Source organism: Battus philenor, unplaced genomic scaffold (genome assembly GCF_028537555.1).
Source record: "Battus philenor isolate CCGP_79_NKW_IND1 unplaced genomic scaffold, ilBatPhil1.0.hap1 SCAF_13, whole genome shotgun sequence".
NCBI classification, from domain to species: Eukaryota; Metazoa; Arthropoda; class Insecta; order Lepidoptera; family Papilionidae; genus Battus; species Battus philenor.
In genome coordinates, this window is record NW_027181675.1 from 10,208,805 (window position 1) to 10,228,971 (window position 20,167).

The 20,167-nt window shown below is 31.4% G+C and overlaps 1 protein-coding gene across 1 annotated transcript in view; it reads left to right on the forward strand.

Moving 5' to 3' along the window:
* The window catches only part of LOC137933361 (G-protein coupled receptor Mth2-like), a 31,330-nt gene extending 14,636 nt beyond the window's left edge, over window positions 1-16,694 (forward strand). Inside the window, exons 2-8 of the mRNA XM_068777290.1 lie at window positions 432-609; window positions 5,461-5,652; window positions 9,458-9,536; window positions 12,551-12,726; window positions 14,372-14,543; window positions 14,864-15,049; window positions 15,954-16,694. Of these exons, the coding sequence (XP_068633391.1) occupies window positions 432-609; window positions 5,461-5,652; window positions 9,458-9,536; window positions 12,551-12,726; window positions 14,372-14,543; window positions 14,864-15,049; window positions 15,954-16,083 (1,113 nt within the window). The 3' untranslated portion in view covers window positions 16,084-16,694. The remainder of the gene's footprint in view (window positions 1-431; window positions 610-5,460; window positions 5,653-9,457; window positions 9,537-12,550; window positions 12,727-14,371; window positions 14,544-14,863; window positions 15,050-15,953) is intronic.
* The last annotated feature ends 3,473 nt before the right edge of the window (window positions 16,695-20,167 follow it).

The window sequence follows — 20,167 nt, forward strand, 5'->3', positions numbered from 1 at the left end:
AATGACTTTAGAGCTTTTACACCTATTTCTAAACATTCTGCAAAATTTATTATTTCTTAAAGAATATGACAGGCCAAAAACATTTGGAAGTGCAAAGTCTGCATGAATAAATGGAAAATACTAAATAATTTTAACATATGGTAAACCCCATTTTGTAAGCTTTTCCTTACTGTATTATCATATATATGTTATTTATTGTATTTCTCAATCTATAGATTTTTGCATAGTGTATACCTTACTTTGGCTGACAACAAAATAACTATATATACTGCTTTAAAGCTTTTACATTTATAACCAATAAACTCTCAGTAAAAAACAACGATCTCTTAAAAAATCCATATTGAATAATGCTTTAATTTTAAAAAGTGGAAATAAATATTTTTAAGTATTTCCCTGACTATTTTATTTCAATTTTTTTTTTTTAATTTCAGAATGCCAGTCTTTACATCGAAACTTCGAAGAGCCAGGTCTGGATCAACCCTACACAATATTGCGTCGACATGATGACTAATCTATCTGAAAACGACACGCGCATGGTAGCAGTGGTATGTTATCCTGATAAAGTGTCCAACGATGACAGCCCAGTACTGTATGTTACTTATGCTGTTGGTGAGTATAAACCCGTATTTTCTATCAATATTATATATAAACATCGCGTTTAAACGCCATTTTCTGGTCGTCACATTTAGTTTTAATTTATATGGTTAAAATTTATCAAAGACATTCAGCTGGCCGATATATGCTGACATCATTTTTAAATATAGAACAAACGCCTGATTGTGTAATATGTAACACAAATTATTTGCCGCTATTATTTTTAAAAGTTAATAATATTACGAAAATAATATCATTAAGTAAGGAGGATATTCGAAGACGAACAAAAGTAACCATAGCCCAGCGAATTGGAGAGTTGAGGTTGCAGTGGGAAAGCAACCTTGCGCGTAGAGTCGTCGACCGCTGAAGACTTAAGATTCTGGAGCGAAGACCAAGGGCCTGCAAGCGTAGTGTGACACATCCATCCACAAGCTAGACAGATGAATTTGTTAAGCTCTTCAAAAAATACCTGATCTTATCGGATATTTTTGAAAACGGCTCATATCCTGCAGTGGATGTCTCGTAGTTATAATGAAGATGATGAATTTATTTATACTTGCTATATTAAAATAACTCCTAACCTAAATGTATTGAACACAATTTTTATATTGGTTTACAACGAACATTAACAAGCAGAAAATAACATAGATATTTTTTTCTATTGTCAGCAGACATGACTATTTTATGTATATTTCACTCAAGAGTTTAAATCTAAAGGCGCCAATGGTTTCACCTCAAATACAAAACCGTCATACAAAGTCACTTAAATAAACAGACGTGTTTGTGCAAAGCAAAGACTGTCGCATGACGTGTTGTGTTTGGCACTTCGCAAACTGTATTGGATTTATTGAAAATAGATCTCTGTTGCAAGCGACCATCTACTTATGTCGTTTATTTTTATCGCTAAACGTACACAAACTGTAAATTTTCGGAAAATGCAAATTCTGGTTTTCAGTGTCAGAGTAAATTATATTATTAGACTAAGACACTCTTTTGTCTATGAACGTGAAGCGATAATCCAAAATATTTTACCTAAAGCCTGTGTAATACTACTCAGTACAGTCAAGTACCATTAATTAACGAGTAAATACCTTGTTCATTCAATCAGCTTATGATACAGAGTGATTATTTATAGGTGTAAAAGCTTTGAAAGGTGTAATGTATTGCTTATTTGTCAACAAAAAGATTTAAACCTTTTACACCTATTTTCATCAAATGTTTTCTATTCAATCCCCAAATATAAAGTGATTACTTTGAAATAAGTTACATAAATAATTAATTTTTCAACAAAGTGTACAAAGCCTGTAAGGATATAAAGTAAATAATAATTAGTTGTAATATGTAGTAATTCGAATTTCGTAAACGGTATTTCTTACTTTACGATCAGTATGTTATTATTTATTATTTCTTAAACCTTTGATATTTTGATTAAGTGTTCTATACATTAACAGCAATGAGCTTGAATCATTCCTTTATTTTAAAAAATTACCAATCACTCTAAAAAGGAATAACTGTATTGTAGGCAAAATAATAAATTTTAATACCTTCAAAAATTAGGTGTCAAAAAACATTAGATATGCTCTGGAATATTTTTTTTAATTTAGTAAATAGCCTGTCTTCATAATTTGTCCATTTAATTCCATAACTTTAGCATTTCATCAATCAAATTCGGAGCTGAAACGCCTTAACGCCTTCGCTTAAGTTAATAGCCAATTCCGTTTTATGACGTACCTACGCCATTTTATTAGAACTTGTTTGCTAACGATTCGGCTTTATCATTAGGAGGAATGTTAACATAACGAAAAGATAAAAATTAACAAAACTGATAATGATAGTGTTTAAGCTTTGCGGAATTATCTTAATTTAAAAATAAACTCTTTACGAACTCTCTCTCTGTTTATCTCCACTTTTTTCTATAGACTATGTCTTTACTGGTCTATTTTTCTTTCATTATCGACTAGTATTGTACGATCGTTAATTCTTACAGTTTCTTTTGGTTTGAGGTGGCAAGGTTTGAGGCGTTGAAAGCGCTTAGTCTTGATTTCTTTACAAGTAACTAAATAGAGGGATCCCTTCGAAACCTCGGCTTTTCATCAGCATCACCATTTTAGCTTTAGGTCATCAACTGCTGGAAGTAGACCTTCCTTATAGATTTCCAATAGGACTTATGGAGCGTTTCTAAAGACCTTAACAACGTCGTTTGTTCATCTTGTAAGAGGACTTTCTAAATTGCATACCCGTCCGTGCCAAAGCGTGTTACGTGGCAAGGTCCCTGCTACTTTAACTTCATGCCAGTTCGTAAATTCGTGCCAGTAAATCGGTTACCTCGGCTCATGCTATTACAATATGTAATTAATCGAGTTGGAAAGTCGTCTAGCGGAGGCTGTGTAGGAAGACTTGGCATAATAACCCCAAAAATTGAACCTCGGCTTGGTCTACCTATCCAATGATTTATTTTGCTTGCTTGAAGGCGCCATTTGTTGCATCACATTATGAAACTTCTAATCTGATATTATTACTACTACTCCGGAAAATGATAGCGCTGGGAGAAATGGCTAAAGGAACTCTAGCAACACTTCTAATTTTGCCGGGAATAGGGTTGTATCGCGAGTTAATATTGCCTGATTAGTTCATAATGGAAGTGCGTGTATATTCCGATACCAGTATTGGCCACTTGACTGTACACGATAACATTGAGATAATGATTAGTCTGTTTACGACATTTTAGCTCCGAATTTAATCAATGAAACGCAAAATATTTGGAATTAAAGGGCCAAATTATAAAAAAAACAAGCTATTGAAAAAACTAAAAATAAGTCATATAATCTTAAACAATCTCAATCTCTTTTGACGAAAAAAATTTCTGTTCACGTTTACGATTTTAATCTCTTATGCAACATTTGTTAGACCATCCAATATCTCTGTGGAAACCAGCCAGTTGCATAGTAAATAGTAAATCAGCACGACTACATACGACGTGTTCTCGGTTGAAGTTGTTGCTGTTAGCCCGGGGGCTTTTACAGCTTCATCGGAGCTGGGTTCACGGAGTGGAAGGATCCGTGAACTTAAAACTACTTACGAGTGCTATTTGATAGCTTCGTGACTTTTTGAATTTTCTTGACCATTACTTTAAAATTAACACTATTATTTTGATGACAGTACCAAATATCAATAGGATACTGTCAAACTTTGTGCAAGCTGCATCTTTTAGTTTGAGTTAGCTATTAAAATTGTTAAGCGATGTTTAAGTATTACTATTTGCGTAAAAACACGGAAACTATAGAAAGATTTGACAAAAAATATGTGAACTCTGATTAACATCAATGGTTAAGAAGTGGTTTACTGAATTCCGTTGTTGTCGTACCAACACTCGTCTATGACAAATGTCCCTCATTTATTTCTGTCTTTTGCATCCCCGAATAGTTTGAACCGGTTAAGGTTATCGCTATGCTTACGGGAAAATACTATCTGTTACCAAGTAGTGCATAGATAACTATTTTTCTTGTGGATAAGACAATCTTACCAATTTTATTATCTGTCGAGCGGTTGTAATCTCCTGGTACAGAAATATTCTTAGAAAATTATCTTATTTAACTGCGGAAGTAACATATGTGCTTAAGATGTTTTAGAGCCTTTTTTGCTATGTAGTCAAAAATGTCGTATGTCAATTATTTAAACTTTATTTTTTTTTCATTACTTATTTAATAAACTAATTTCCCCTGCATTCACTCTAATAAATAACAAAAATACCAATTCGGATGCTTTTTCAGATTTTTTTAAAGTACTTGTTTGGAATTTAATTGACACTTAATTAAAGTCATTGCATATCATAATAATAATTAATATCAAACTTTATTTCGTTTTTCTGTTAGTCGTGTGATGATACAGTTGTGTATATTCTTATCATATAAGTGAATCATTCAATAATATGCACCGTATATGTTTGCTTCCAGTTTTAGATAGCTTTAAATGACATATAGGTCATTGACAAAGCGATATTTTTGTTCATTTATTTTAATTGTTAAACTCATTCCATTGCCATCGTTATATACACAAACTATTATTAAACTGTAATTACTTGCGGAACTTTAGGGGTTTCGCAAACATTGTGTTTTTGTTACTTTTGATTACTGATAGAAGACATTTGGGAGGGGGATTGCCGCTAATTGTTACAAATTCAACTCAGCTATATCTATGAATGCTGAACGGGTGTCATCGACGAGTGACAGGTCAAACCGAGGTTCCCTCGTGACGGCTTTTGAGCCTAATCATTCCATGGAGCGTCTATCTAAGCGATCTAAGACTTTTGCAGTATGCTAATACCAGCCCGGGCCCAAGCACTTTAAAAAGCCCTTGAGCTTCGTAATCTTAACAGAGGTGCTAGGTTAAGCGCCCACTGCACCTTGCCCTCTCGAAACTTCGGAATCTGCAAATGCAACTTGGGCAGCAGAGTAAGCCAGGACATTAAAAAAAAACTATTGCTTATAAAGTTAAAACTTTCTTAATTATCTTAGGCAATGTATGTTTTAGGCATTTGTTAGTTTTAGTTATTTACTTTATTAGCTATTTACTTGCTATATATTTTAAATCCATCTACACTCTTTTTACTGCTGATAAAGTTGTGTGTATTACTATATTTACATACAGATTTAATCATATTATATGTAATACGCAAAGGACACTTAATTATTACATGAATCATATTTTGACTTATTTCTAGGTCACAAGCATAAGTTAAGCTATCTTTACGTTTATACTTCTGCAAAACTATGTTATGATTTTAAAACACGATGTACAGTAAAAGAGCCTGCATAAATTACTTCATTGGCGTTGTGAGTTTTACGAATAATTTTGTTTAAATTTCAGGTCTTATGTTGTCAATACCATTTCTTCTCGCCACATTTTTGGTTTATGCCTTTATCCCAGAATTACGCAACTTGCATGGTATGTGTCTGATGGCATATTGCGGGGGCCTGATCATCGCGTACACGTTTTTGGCCTATTTGAAGTTACATTCTGGAAAAATTGGTGTGGCGATGGCCGGCTGTTACACTATTGGTAAGTTTATTTAAGTATTATTATGGATCTATATCTATGTATAAAAAACATTAACAGCTCATGGCTTCTTTTGTTAAATTTGTATTTATAGAACTTGGTTAATTTTTTATGGGTGTTTGATCTTCCTTTACTAATGTTCAAACAAACAGACAAACTTCCTACACTGTTTGGGTTTAGGTATGTACTTAATAAAATCCTAACAAAAATAATTTTGTTTTTTATTTAATATAACACAATAACAATCTAAATGCCACAAAAATGTAAAAAAAGTAGCGGAGGGTATTAATTTTGAAATAACTGGCGAAATAATGTATGCTCAAACTGTTTACAGTTTTTTTGAATAAGTATAAAATGATGAATGATTTAATATATCAAATTTAACATTTGAATCTTGTCAAATATAACCAAGAAGGTTATTTCAGGTAAATGACGTCGCCTGCTGAATCTCCTCCATAAATTTCCAATACGATCGGTTGCAAGCCGCCTGCACTTAACGCCTCTTATTGAGAAGATGTGTCAATAGACCATTTAATTACTGCGTCAATGTTGACAAACCTGTGACCCAATTTGCGCACGTAACACCAGTATTTCAGCTCAAACGTGAAATACCGCAGACCATAAAACAAAAGAAAAAAACTGACTCGAATAATTTACAGTATACGCTTTTTCCGTGTTAACACGCAAACATATGTCACGCAAATCACGTAGAGCACGTGTAATCTCCACATTATTACCACTGGGGACACACCTATAATAAAATATGGTTAATTAATACCTCATTTACAGGTAACGCATATTCGTCTAATCACATGCTACGATTTGAAGGTTTAGTGTTCAGTTACCACCGATACACGTAAATAAAATAAACGAAAAAAATTTCAAGGCTTGCATTGGCAAAATTTACATTACTTACCGATGTTCTAGGTATTTTATTCACTAACATCATTTATGACTACTAGCGTGCGTCAATTCTTAGTCACAGCTTAACCGTTTATAGAAATAGTGCAAGTCATATTTTGACTGAAACTTTATTTAAAATTTTACTAAACTTTATGTTAATGAAATAACTGGTGACTTCTCTAAATCCAAGTAGGGACCTATTAAATTAAAATTAGTTCACGACCTCTTATTTTTTTTTAAAACATATATTGAGATAATCCACAATTTTTTATTTAAGAACTGATATTTAACTTTCGTTAAAATTAATAAAAATTAACATCAATAATCATCTCAAGTAATAATTTACTATCAAGTAATAATATAATATTTTTAAAAATCTCTCTTCATCTCTTATGAGTTTGTATTTACCGCGTAATTAATTTTTCTACGTAATATTTATTTATTATCAGTATATTGAAATAATCGTCTGTTGATTACTTGTAAAATATTTCCTCTTTAAACAGCTTTTCTTTTTTTGCAAACTTATTTCGGCCATCGTGACATTGATGGCATTTTTTTTGCGTAATTAGCCACACCTGCGCCCTTTCGTCGACCCTGTGTTTTATGACTGTTTGCATTTGCCTAACGTTTTTGCTTTCAACGGCTAACTATACTTCGTAGGGATTGCCATTACCAAAACAAACTATGGGGAAAGTGTTTATTTCAACACATTTTTAAACGCAATTGATAATGTTTATCTCAATGTATATCAGCTTAATTAAATTGATAGGATTTAAAGGATGTGTTGCCTCTGACCGAAAAACTGGAATACAAAAATTAAAAAGGAAACAATTTAAATTACGTAATCCTTACATCTTGTCTATAGTTGTTATTTTGTTAGTTAATATTTACAATATAACATGTGTGGTGTTCAATATTCTTATTTGTTTATTATTTACATACATAATTAAATAAGTACGATTACACGATATAAACAAAATTAAAAATTCTTAAACACTTGCTTATTTATGGTGTATATAACTTTCACAATATCATGACATCATAAGTAGAGAATAAACATTTTATGATATACAACAGCAAAGATTTAAGATAAAGTAGGTTAATATGATAATATTATAATGATGACATGTCGTCGTCGTTTAAGCCCATAGACGCCCAATGTGAGGCATTTGCCTACCTCAAAGATATCTATAGGATCATATACCATAATTACATAGGCGGGTTGGCAATAGTAGATTGGTATTATCGTACGCAGAGGACGGAGTTGCCCCATATTTGTTTTTTTTTTCTCCGTGGATATTTATAAAAATAATATATATATATATATATATATATATATATATATATATTTATATATATATATATATATATATATATATATATATATATATATATATATATATATATATATAAATCTCCGGGAAAAAAACCCGCAACCTACAATTGTAAGTCTGAATCCTTACCAGTTGACTACCTCTGCTCTATAATAACATGTTCTCGTAGGAATTATAAAACAAAAATTATACCACTATTCAACATTATTAAGCAAACGTGAAACGTGGGAATCTGTGAGGGAGGCCTTTGTCCAGCAGTGGAAGTTCAACGGCTGAAATGATTCTGATGATGTCAAAGGGAGCATGTCAACGTTTCTTTATGGACCCTGCTGGGCAATGTATCAAAAATGTCGAGATCAGGCGACTTACTGTTTAGATCATTATATATTTTACGCATTCTGAATATAGGAGAATTACTAACTGTTGACTAATATATTTATCTATTTCTGTGCATACTGGTACAGGTTTCCTAGTTGTATATCCCTTTTTTCCTGGTTATTATTTAAAGTTCATAATTTAGTTACTCGATTCAAATAAAAACTTCATAACAATTTTTGAATTACAAACATCTTGACTAAAAACAAAGTATCCATGAAAAGCTAAACGAATTCAACATGATCACTTATTTTTAGAATCATATTTATTTTATAAATATTACAAATAGGCCAAAGAAGATAAAAGGCAGTGACGAATGATATTAAACTGACAGAGAGAGCATTGCGCGATCGCTTCTAGTGATGTATGCTACCACAAACTAATGAATTAAAGTTAATGTTTTAATATTTAAAAAAAAACATGGGAATATACTCCTTTATGTAACAACATAAATGGAAATATATTTTAACAACTTCAGATCTACTCTAACAACATCTTTTGTTGTGTCTACTGTAATGTCTACTGAATTGTTTTAAATTCCTGCGCAGTCATAATTAAGAACTGTAATTCATAAATAGGATCTATGAAATTAATTATATTAGACAAAATGATAATAAACATTAAAATATTCGTACAAAATATAAATAATTATATCAGAAACCATAATTAAACAATAATTATATCGTAAAACAGAGTAAAGCACTCTTTCAACTACTCATTTTTGAGCAATTGTGAGCAATAGATAATTGCAGATTTAGATAAATTGAACATTTTTTTAGACATTTCTAAAATTCCCTATCATCTCACTCATAGTCATTTGCTAAGTTTTTTACATTAATGTAATAAACTTTTTCTGACATTGTTTCTATATTGCGTTTCATTGCATTTACTTTTAATAGATATTCATGTATAGTTCTATGACCTCTGCAACATGTTTGACTTACAAACAAAAAAAAATCTAAAATACGTAATTAGGATAGACAGAAATGATTAGCAAAAGAGCGCGTTCGCATCTAGACTGACTTTTGTTAAAGATGTAAGCGCATCTTTATCACGTTATAATCAACTAATCGGAATAATTGTGCATTTTGTGATGTTAATTTTTTCGGCGATTTTCAAAAATAGTAATTTTCTTTATTTTTAGAAGTTAAAGGTAAGTACCATTATTAATTAATAAAGTTTAATTTTTTTTTCAGCATTCATCGTTTACTACGCATTCCAAACGAGTTTCTTTTGGCTCAACGTAATGTGTTTCGACATATGGAGGACGTTCAGGTGATTATCATTCTATTGATTAAATAACAAACTAGGTCTGTTTTTATCTATATTAATAGATTTCCATTATTTTATTTTTTATAAATTGATATTAATTATGACCAATTTTGGCTTTTTTTAATGGCCATAAGCGTTTAAAAAAATACTTAGTTATATATATATATATATGATTGTGATTATTTGTACGATAAATTTTTTATCAACGAATTCATAACATTTAATAAGTCATTTAACATAAAATCCATAGTTTTCTTTTTATTTTACTCCACGCTTTTTATATTTTTAACAAATTTGTCATTTTGTTGACTTTTGGCTATTTCCTAATTTAATATTATTTCTAGTCTGAATGAAGTCGGCCCTTAAATACTTTCACTAGCCGAAAAACAAAATAATTTAAAAACTATTGGAATTTATTTGTATGCATGGTGGTAAAATTAGGTTTTCATGTTAATTTTCTACGATGGAAAGAACCCTTAAAAAGGAGCGAGTATACTATTACTTCACTATTATGGGATACATGAAATCTTCAGTGCGTCAATCTGTTACGAATGTACTGTGTTGTATAGTGACTACTACATGGAGCATCCGCTGAGAGCCTTCGAGTCTCTACCTTAAAAAGGGGTCTTAGTCTAGGCGCTCCTGCACCCTGCTGTCTCGAACCCACGGAATCTGCAAATGCCATTTGGGCGAAAGTGAGAATCCGGTCCATAAAAATATCAGCAGTAAAGCCTTTAAGGCCTATTTCAAAAAAGTAATAAAAAGCCTTGATGGTAATGTAAACAATTGTGATATTGTTTAAGGACCGACTACATATATTTGTTGAGTGTGTCGTTTAATCCATGTCGTGTAAATTACAGAACAATCGCGCCGGTTGTAGCCGACCACACAGATTCCTTGTAGGTCTTCATGTGACTAGCATCCAGGTCTATGTCCATAACTAGCATGCTGGTCATATTTCAATAGTGTTATGTTTCGCATTCGTTATTATTTATTTATTGTACTTTGATGTTTAGTATATTTAACATAAATTGTTATATATGAGTATTTCTAAACATGAGTATGAATTATCCTCAAGATAAAGGTTATAAAGAGAAAAAATTATAATATATAAAGATTAGATACACAATTCTTATTGTGTATATATAAATTTTGGTTATAAATAAAGCTTGAATTAAAATAATACTTCGTCTAATTGGTTATTGGCTTAACAATAAAGATATTACACATAAAACATATATTTGCATTATGCGTACATTGTGTTAAAACGAAGTAAATAATTTCAATAGGTTTGTCATCAATAGTTAAAAACCCAATTAGAACTTTTTATATTTATTGGTTATAACTGAAACATCAAAGCATTTAAATAGGTTAAATTTACATAGGCGTCCATTTTATACATGTTATATATAGAACGAATATATATTACAGTAGATTTTTATTACAAGTAGATTGAATAGTAGAGTTTATTTGTCTTTTTTTATACTGTAGCAATATATAGTTTTTGTATAGAAAAGTAGTTCTACCGAAATGTTTTTTATCAAGGAGCTATAAAAACCGTAAAGGGGTCAACCTTAACGGTTTTACAAGCAGCAAACATCACCAAATATAAATGAACAAAATCTCGTCATTAACGATGTTTTTATTTCTAAATCGTCATAAAATCCTCTTAGATCAATTAATTTCAGAATTTTAAATATAAATACACCAAAACGTTTATTAAAAATATCATTTAACCTTTTTTTTCTTCATTGGCGATGTCTATTACTTTTCTGTTTAATGTATTGATGTAGATTTATTAAGTAAATTAAAAAGTAGAAGTTGAATATATTTTATAACGATTATTGTACTTGTTTAGTAATGACATTTGACAACTATTTATCTTTCTTCTTTTTTTTAAAATTCATGTAATTGTGTTGCTAATATTTGAAGTTACTTCGTTTTAAAAGAACAAACATTTAAAACAATTTTTAAAAGAAATAATAAATGATATTGAATTGGTTTGATCATTAAATAGTATTTATTTAATGTATTGGCATGTCGTAAATAACATTGCACATGAGCAACTAGTGAATGATATGTCTGTTATGTGTATTGCGTTTCCAAATTTGTAATAATTGGGTTCTAAATGTGCTTTTTTAATGCAAACCAATGAAACAAGGACCGGTGGGTTAACCTCGTCGCAACAATCAAAATGGTAAGGTCGCCAACGAAATGATTCAAAATATTGAAAAAGCAACTTCTGAGTTTTTTTAATACAAAAAAACGGAAATTATGGATCATAAAGATATGTACTAGCATAAAGGCAAGACGTTATACGTAAATATTATTATTATTTATTATAAATTTGAAGGCAATAGTTTAATATCGCACTATTAATTATCATTTATAAAGTTGCGACTTTATTTCCAAAGATGCATTGTCGTTTCGTTATTTAACGTGTTAATAATAAAGATCAAAGCTTTCGATTTGAAAACATTAAATTTAATAAAAAACTCAATGTTTACAAAGTTTGTTACGTTATTGAAAAGTTCAATAGAATATATTGAATATTTGAAGTACACTGAGGTGTCGTCTGAAAACTTTTTTTTAATTCGTTTTCATATTAATGTCCGTGGTTATTAATACCTTTATTATCATAATCATCATTTCCGATGCAAGACTTCTAGCATGAAACATAGACCTCCCATATTCATTGTTTTTAGACGACCTTAACGTAAAACCTTAAGATCGTCTGGTCCACGCTGTGTATATTTATACCGTACAAGTTCAACACTTATCTCTACCATTCGATATAAGGGATCTAACTTTTCCGCTCTATTTTTCGTTATTAAACTAATTCTGTCTAATGTTTGTCTGGAAGAAATCGAAATTTGCAATAATGTCGTATATCATCTGATTTCTTATAATATACTGTGTCATATATACAATAAAGAGTAAATAAATAAATAAATAAAAAGGTAATAAAAACTGAAGCAGTATATTTGTAGTTTTAATCAATTTTTTTCTTCCTGTAGCGGATACCGCGGAAGCAGCAACAGGCGGCGGGAAAATAAACGTTTTGTGCTTTATGGGATATACGCATGGGGCGTGCCAGTCGTCCTTACTGCTGCCACCATTGCAATGCAGTTTGCAGATGTTCCTGATAATATCATCACCCCTGGCTTTGGAGCTATGAGATGCTGGTTTACAAGTAAGATACGTTTTCAAAATATTATCATAATATTAAATTTAAGGTTGCCATTATGAGCCGGTAGATGCGTCATCGCCGTCCCCACTGGGTGTACTAACAACAGTCAAGATCGACTAGATGCGAGCAGTGCAACAACAGTCCTTGTAGCAATCTTTGTGGGAGGCCAATGCTTTGCAGTGAGCGTGATGATGATGATTTAATTCAAGTTACAAGGTAGACGGACGATCTTGTTAGGGTCGTTGGAATAATTAGTTCTATTAGAAATGTATAGGGGACTAATCGTAATAAAAATGTAGGTATAGCAATGAATATAAGCTGAAATTATGGTGATGAAGATGATGATCAAATATAGTTTTTTGAGCAACGATCCTTTCGACGTGCTCCAGTTGAGCCGAGGACTCTTCTCGAAAGTTCTTACATTCAGTCACTCTTAGTCTCCTATTAATATGTAAATAAATTAAAACATGTAAATTTCCATATTTTATTAATACTACTATTTTTACTAATATTTTACTAATTAGTTAAATAGGTAGTAGGCACTATTTTAAAATAATTAGTCCTGCAATGTAAACTGTAATACGATATGTTTGTACTCTTCACGTAAGTTAAAGATAAATTTTATAGTTACAAAATATAATGACTTGGTGACTATTTTACTAAAGTAATGAAATTAAATAACCCACTTATAACATTATTAGAAACTACTCTTGATCGGTAAAATTTATTTACAGTTTACTAAAATTAATAATTCATTTGTGTGTATTGTAGAACAGCTGCGGAATATAATTTAATATATTCCAATGACGTGTCTCTAACTTACCGTGTAATTAATTTTGAGAAATTTATGAAGCAAAAACTAGTATAAAAGTCCCATTACAGAGTAAATGTTATAATATAGCTTGATAATACGATAGACCCTACACGGATGGGTCCCCAACTAGGTGGACCCTCGGCTAAGTCAAGGTCGCGAAAAGTAGCAGCGGGCGTATATCGGCTGACATGAATAAATGAATGTAAAAAGCTTGAGAGCTTAAATTGCTGAATAACATCTCTGGAATAAAGTAGATTAGGGTTATCATAAAAGTGACTACAAAAACACGCCTGAGTTTGTTGGGGGTTTCCCCAGATCAGGTAGTGTTAGAAACCATCGTAGCTTTAAGTTCAAGAATATCATTATAAAATCAAATAAAAGATGCTTAATCTCATTCTAGTTTCTATGAAATTTGTCTCTTCTCATGACGTAAATAAACAGTCACTGTAATTGATTTTTATTAAATAAGTAACTATATGTATAAATAAATAAATACAAATTCACGTTAAGTGCATGTCATATTTGTAAGTGTAAAATCACTTAGTTTTTAATATTTTACTTTGCAACATAGGGGGTTATTTCTATAAATTCAATACAATATTTAGGCTCATAATTATTTATAAAGATGACCTTTTTAGAATTAATTCTAATTACTAAATTCAACTGAGCATCTATTCATTCGATTAAAGTCGTTGAGAGTCAGGTGATATTTTGATGTTTTAAAACATTAAAGAATTTACGTTAGTTTTACATTACTTTAATCTTTCACTGTAAATCCGACGTACTTTATGCCTATATAAAATATTTCTACATATTAAATTCTGCGTATTACAGATTGGTTAAGCGAATTGGTATATTTTTTGACACCGGTTCTTGTTCTGGTCGCTTGCAACGTTGTACTGTTTTCTGTAACGGCTCATCGCATCCGATCAATTAAACAGGAGACAGCTATTTTAAAGGGAGCCGAATCAGCAAGAAGTGATAAGCTTAGAAGAGATAAGCAGAGGTAAGGAAAATATTGAATTAAATTAAATTCGTAGTTAAAGTACAATAATATATTATTCATTCATAAATCAAAATAAAGTTGATGATTATCAATTAATTATAAATAAACAATTAAAATATTATAAAGTATTTATACTTGTATACAGGGTTATGGGTTTAAGCTTTGAACTGGTGCAGGCTACATCGTGCACTGAACAGCCGCTAGGTCCATAAGGTTCTTGATTAAAAACCACTTAATGTGGGATGTTCATCCATGAGATAGACAGACGATGATACGTGATGGATACCATTTACTAATAATTTTTACAATTTTTTAAACAGGTATGGCCTCTACCTGAAGCTCTTCATTGTCATGGGTGTAAACTGGACTGTCGAGATCATTAGCTTCTCTGTAGGTGGTTCCAATTGGTATTGGATCCTCATTGACATATCCAACATTGCGCTGGGTGCCTTCATCTTTCTCATCTTCGTCTGGAAGAAGAAAGTACGAAGTCTTGTTGCTAAAAAGTAAGTATTTCTCAGTTATTTCAAAGTTAACATCACGGTAGACGCGGCGTGGATAGGTCTCCCACTATGTGAACTGACGACATAGTTAAGACCGCGAGAAGTTTCTGGATTTGGGCAGACTGAGACCGGTCATCGTAGCAATCTATGGTGAGGCCTTTGCCTTGCAGTGGGCGTCTATCGGCCAGTAGAATGATGATCAAGTATTTTTTTACATATAAACATCAATAACTTATTGTTATGAATTTCTTTCTTAAGTCATGGACTGTAATTGTGATAACCGCGAAATATTTTTTGTCGACAAAATTGCGTTATGTACTGGGCTATATATGCCGTATTGTCTCAAAGATGAACAGGATTTTGAATCTAAAATGCCTGTATTTCAACACCCCCCTTATTGCAGCCTTGCAATATTATGAAAATGACATGTCAATGGCTTTCGTTATCGGATATTAGAAGCTATGTGGTATCGTAAAGCGCTGTCGCTAAAACATCGCGACGAGGTAGGCTCCGTTAAAAAGTGCATGAGCATCACATTCGTTGATGGAGGTTAGAACGAATGGACCTGCCGATGAGTTACGCTTTTTCCCCCTCGCCACGCGCTTACCTAAGGCGCGGTATAACGGATTCGGTAGCACTGTAATCGAGCCATACTCGTCCCTTTCAACTCACCAAGCCAAGACCGTATGCCATCTCATCAAATTATTTTGAAGAATGTCCGCTAAAAGCAACTCAAGAACCAGGGTTCTCAATTATTGATTAAGATACTTTGGATTTGCACTTCTCATAAATCATTTACTTTACTTACTGTAATACTACAAAAATATATAATATTTTGTTTATATAAATAATTTGGAATTGTTACTGTTTATATCCAATAGATATTCTAACATACATTCTTTTACAGGTGGCGTAGCGTACGCGGGGTCCGTGCGTCGGACTCGTCGGCGTGGGCAACACGCTCAAGCTCGGCGCCCACTGAAGAAATGCGTATCTCTTGTGACGAAACTGCTGTGCGCCTTAAAGAAATACGTTAAGTCTTAAATGTCCAGTCCAATTACTTTTTATAAATATATTGTTAGATATAGAACAATATATTTTCAACATGTTTTGACAAGATTATTAAGATCACGAACCGGCAAGCACAGCGAAGAACGTTCGCCCATAGGATGTCCACCTCGTTACCTCTAGTCTCTCATTTCTAGTGACTATTTGCCCGTAGACGCATTTCGGTGTTCTTCTACGAGTAATGACGTACACAATCGGTCACTATAAATGATAGGATCATTTCATGTAGATAGTAATAAATAAACGAAGACAGCGCAGTGCAGAACGACCTACCAAAAGGTGTCCACCTTATTGTACTAGACGAATTTGTCAAGGTTATTGAAATACTGGAGACTGGACGCAGGTCGCACGCAACTTGTTGTAAATCTAGGGGGGAGGCCTATGTCCAGCTATGGGCGTTCTTTGGCTGAAATAGTGATGATGATGTGTCGATAAAAGTACCCAAGTGTATTTGTAATGTTGTTTAGCTAATAAAATAAAACAATTCAGATAAGAAGATAATAAAAAAAAAATTGTTTTAAGAACGATGAGAAATCAAATAAAATTGTCAATAATCCGATTCCATACAAAAAACGAAAAAGCGAAAACATATTTTTTTTGTTATAATGTAAACTTCAAACTCCTTTCGTAGAGTATAAGGTGTTAATGTGCTTATTACAATGCTTTAAACATGTTTGTATGCAAGCTATTAATATAAATACAAGAGATTTCGCTTGTTTACGTAATTCTTTGATGTTAACTACAGTATTAGGCAAAATAAATGAGTATTTACATAGAAAGGTATAATTGTTTTTACATAGATAATCTGACTGAATAATCAAAAAGTATGTATAATTTATTCACATTATTACGTCAATTTTTACTTTAAAAACAATGCTTTTTGTTACATCCAAATTGTAACTAATTTATATTAGTCTTGTTTATAATTTAAAAACAAGATGACACAATTAAAACTATATTATTGTAGATGTCATTAGTATGTAAGTTTAAATACTAAGCGCTACAACTCTTGTTTTTAATACCTTTTTTTTATAATCTGCAAGCTAGCGTAACCAAAATTCCAAAATGTTATGATTGAATGTGAAAATGTGAAAATTAATGCTTTAAAGAATACTCGTATTTTCCTCTACAGTCAAAAAGACGTACTTCTTATATATTTAGTTTTTTACTTTGTTCCCGTGGAGGCATGGAAATCCAGTTTCCTTTGATTTCTTTTCTTTTTAAATATCAATTTTGTGCAAATTTTATGCCCTGGCCTTAATTTCCTTACTTCCACTTTACATTTTATATCTAATACCGTTTTCGATTCTACTTCAGTCCTTCATTTCCTTTTCTTTTTTTCAACAGCTTTTGACAGATTTTTCATTATTACGTACACACGCGTTGCTAGAGTTCCGCCATTTCTGCTTTCTGCGCTCATCTTTTCTGTAGTGGTAGTAATGTTAGATGCATAAATTCAATTCAAACAAGATAATACTCATTAATATTACATGAGTAAAGGCGTAAAATAATAATGAATTATGTTTCAGAGATACTTCTTTACATTCTTCGCATTTCAATTTCATTATTTCTGTAATTAAAGTCAAACAGAATTTAGCGGTGGTCGACTGATTTGTATACTTTCGAAAAATCCGCATTAACTATTTCCGCATTAACAAATAATATTTATATGGTACTTCCTAAACAATCAACTTTCTATACCATTACTTTCGTTCTTACGTGGTAAAAGTAGATTAGATGTCTATGGTTCTGTAGTTGCTACTTGAGCCTTAATATGTTATCTGTATCTCGCTAATCTGCAATCAAAAATGTCATGCGTCACGCTACTGAGAAGTTTTCACTATATTATTCCCGTAGGTATATAAATAGCCATGTAATCTTGGCCGTCCTCGAAGCTGTAGCTGGCAAAGCCCTCATTTAAGTAAAATATTAAGGTTAAATTGGCAGCTAAATTTTTTTTTTACTTTTTTGTTTCAAAATTATTGCAATTTTTTATTAAATTAAAACATATGTGATTAAATTTTGACTACTTGGTAATAGGTTAGAAGATGTTTAAAGTCGTAATGTTTTTGTGCCATTGTTCTAACAGATTATTTATAAGAATAGAAATAATATTACGTGTTCATTAAATAGATTAAAAACGTGAGATACGTGTACATTTAATAAGCATTTGCTTGACTTACATTGCTAATTATTATGTATAAGATTTTTATTTTTTAGTTTTTAACAATTTTATAAATTATTATAAGAAAACCACCGAAGAGTTAATTTAGCAAGAAATAGAAGACTTCCAAATGATAAATTTTGTTTTAAGATGTAATTACAAATGTATGACTGTTTATTAAAGGATAAAATACATCAGTTTTGTGTATAGTTGTTAAAATTAAATATTACATAATTATTACGCACATGATTGTTTTATTCGAATTTAATTGCACATGTTCATTAATAGGCTTTTTTGCATTGCATATCTACAATAATTTTAACATAAATATAATACTTGAAGGTTAGCTTATTCAATGAATGGTGGAATCCACAAGCCTTGGTTTTGTGCTTTAATACATGTAAGTTTAAAGAACGATTCAAAACCGCAATCGCGGAATCTTCAAGTGCAACTAAGACAGCGGTGCAATTCAGGTCCAAAAAAAAAATTAAGAAAATAATTTGTAAGTACAAAAATCGCCTCTGGCCCAGTGGCGTAGCTATGGTATTTGGGGACTGGGGCAGATTGGGGCTTGGTGCCCCCCCCCCACCCCCTAAAGATTCTAAATAATTTCAAAATTCAGAACAGAATGTAGGTAATATATTTTTCTTTGATTCAAAATAATAATAAATATGTTTAAAATAACATTAAATCTTAATAAAATTTATTAGGAAAATTTAAAAACGAACATTCCTCGCTTTTTGGCCTGCAAAGTCATTAATCACATTTTCAAAATCAATAGTGTCGACTAAATGACATGTTCTATTGACATTATTTCAAGATTATTTAATCTATTTATCATTAAATAATCTTGCAATAATGTAATATTTTTATTTTGTCATTTAGGGCCCCTTTTAAAAAACACTTTGTGTTTTGCGAATGAAATGCTTAAACACTGTGTATATTATATTTTTGTAACCGTTTACTTTTTTTTAATGTTCATATTATTTAACAACTTTTTCAGCTCAAAAATAGTAAAATTCGATTTTTTTTTATGTTATTAACTTTAAATTATGGTTTTCATTTTTCTTTTAACATTTCATTATTCATCTTTTCAAAAAAAATTAAAAAAAAATATTTTCAACTTTGGTGCCCCCTCTGCTTGTGATGCCTGGCGCGGACGCCCCGCTTGCCACCCCCTAGCTACGCCACTGCTCTGGCCTATATATTACGAAGTATTCACATATATTTAGAATTTTAAACTTACCAAACTTACTTATACAGAGAATTTATAATTGTAATTATTTTTAGCTATTAATATTTTTCAATAAACACTGGAACACTTACAGTTGTAGATGAAAAAACAATCTGTTATAATGTGAATGATCTTTTAAGTTATAATAAATCTTAATAACACGTCTAAGTTTGTTGTGAACTCTTATCAGATCGGGGCACGTTTGGATTAACATATCTTTATCTGTCGTGCGACACGATAGCATTCTTATTGTTATTGCAAGCTTTAACCACAGATCAATTTGCCATATGGAAAATGCCGGGAATACCTGCATAAGAAGACATTTTAATAGGACAATGCTTAAGACGTTCTAAAAGTTGTAGCCTGTACAGTGTCATGGATGCACTCTTCAAAAATAGTGCAACGCTTAAACTCTTTAGGAACAATCCAACCGAATCAGCATCAAGAAATCAAGTCCATTGAACACCTCACCACTCTCCGAATTCAAGAGTCATACAATTCTGATAGCAGTAAAATAGAAGTAGATATATTTTACTTTTTTCTTTCAAATTAAGGTGTCTGGCTGGTAGTATTAAGCCCATTTGGTGTCCAAAATAAAAATATAACTGTATAGGTCTATAACGATAGATATGGGTGCTTATTTCTGAGGGCGCTT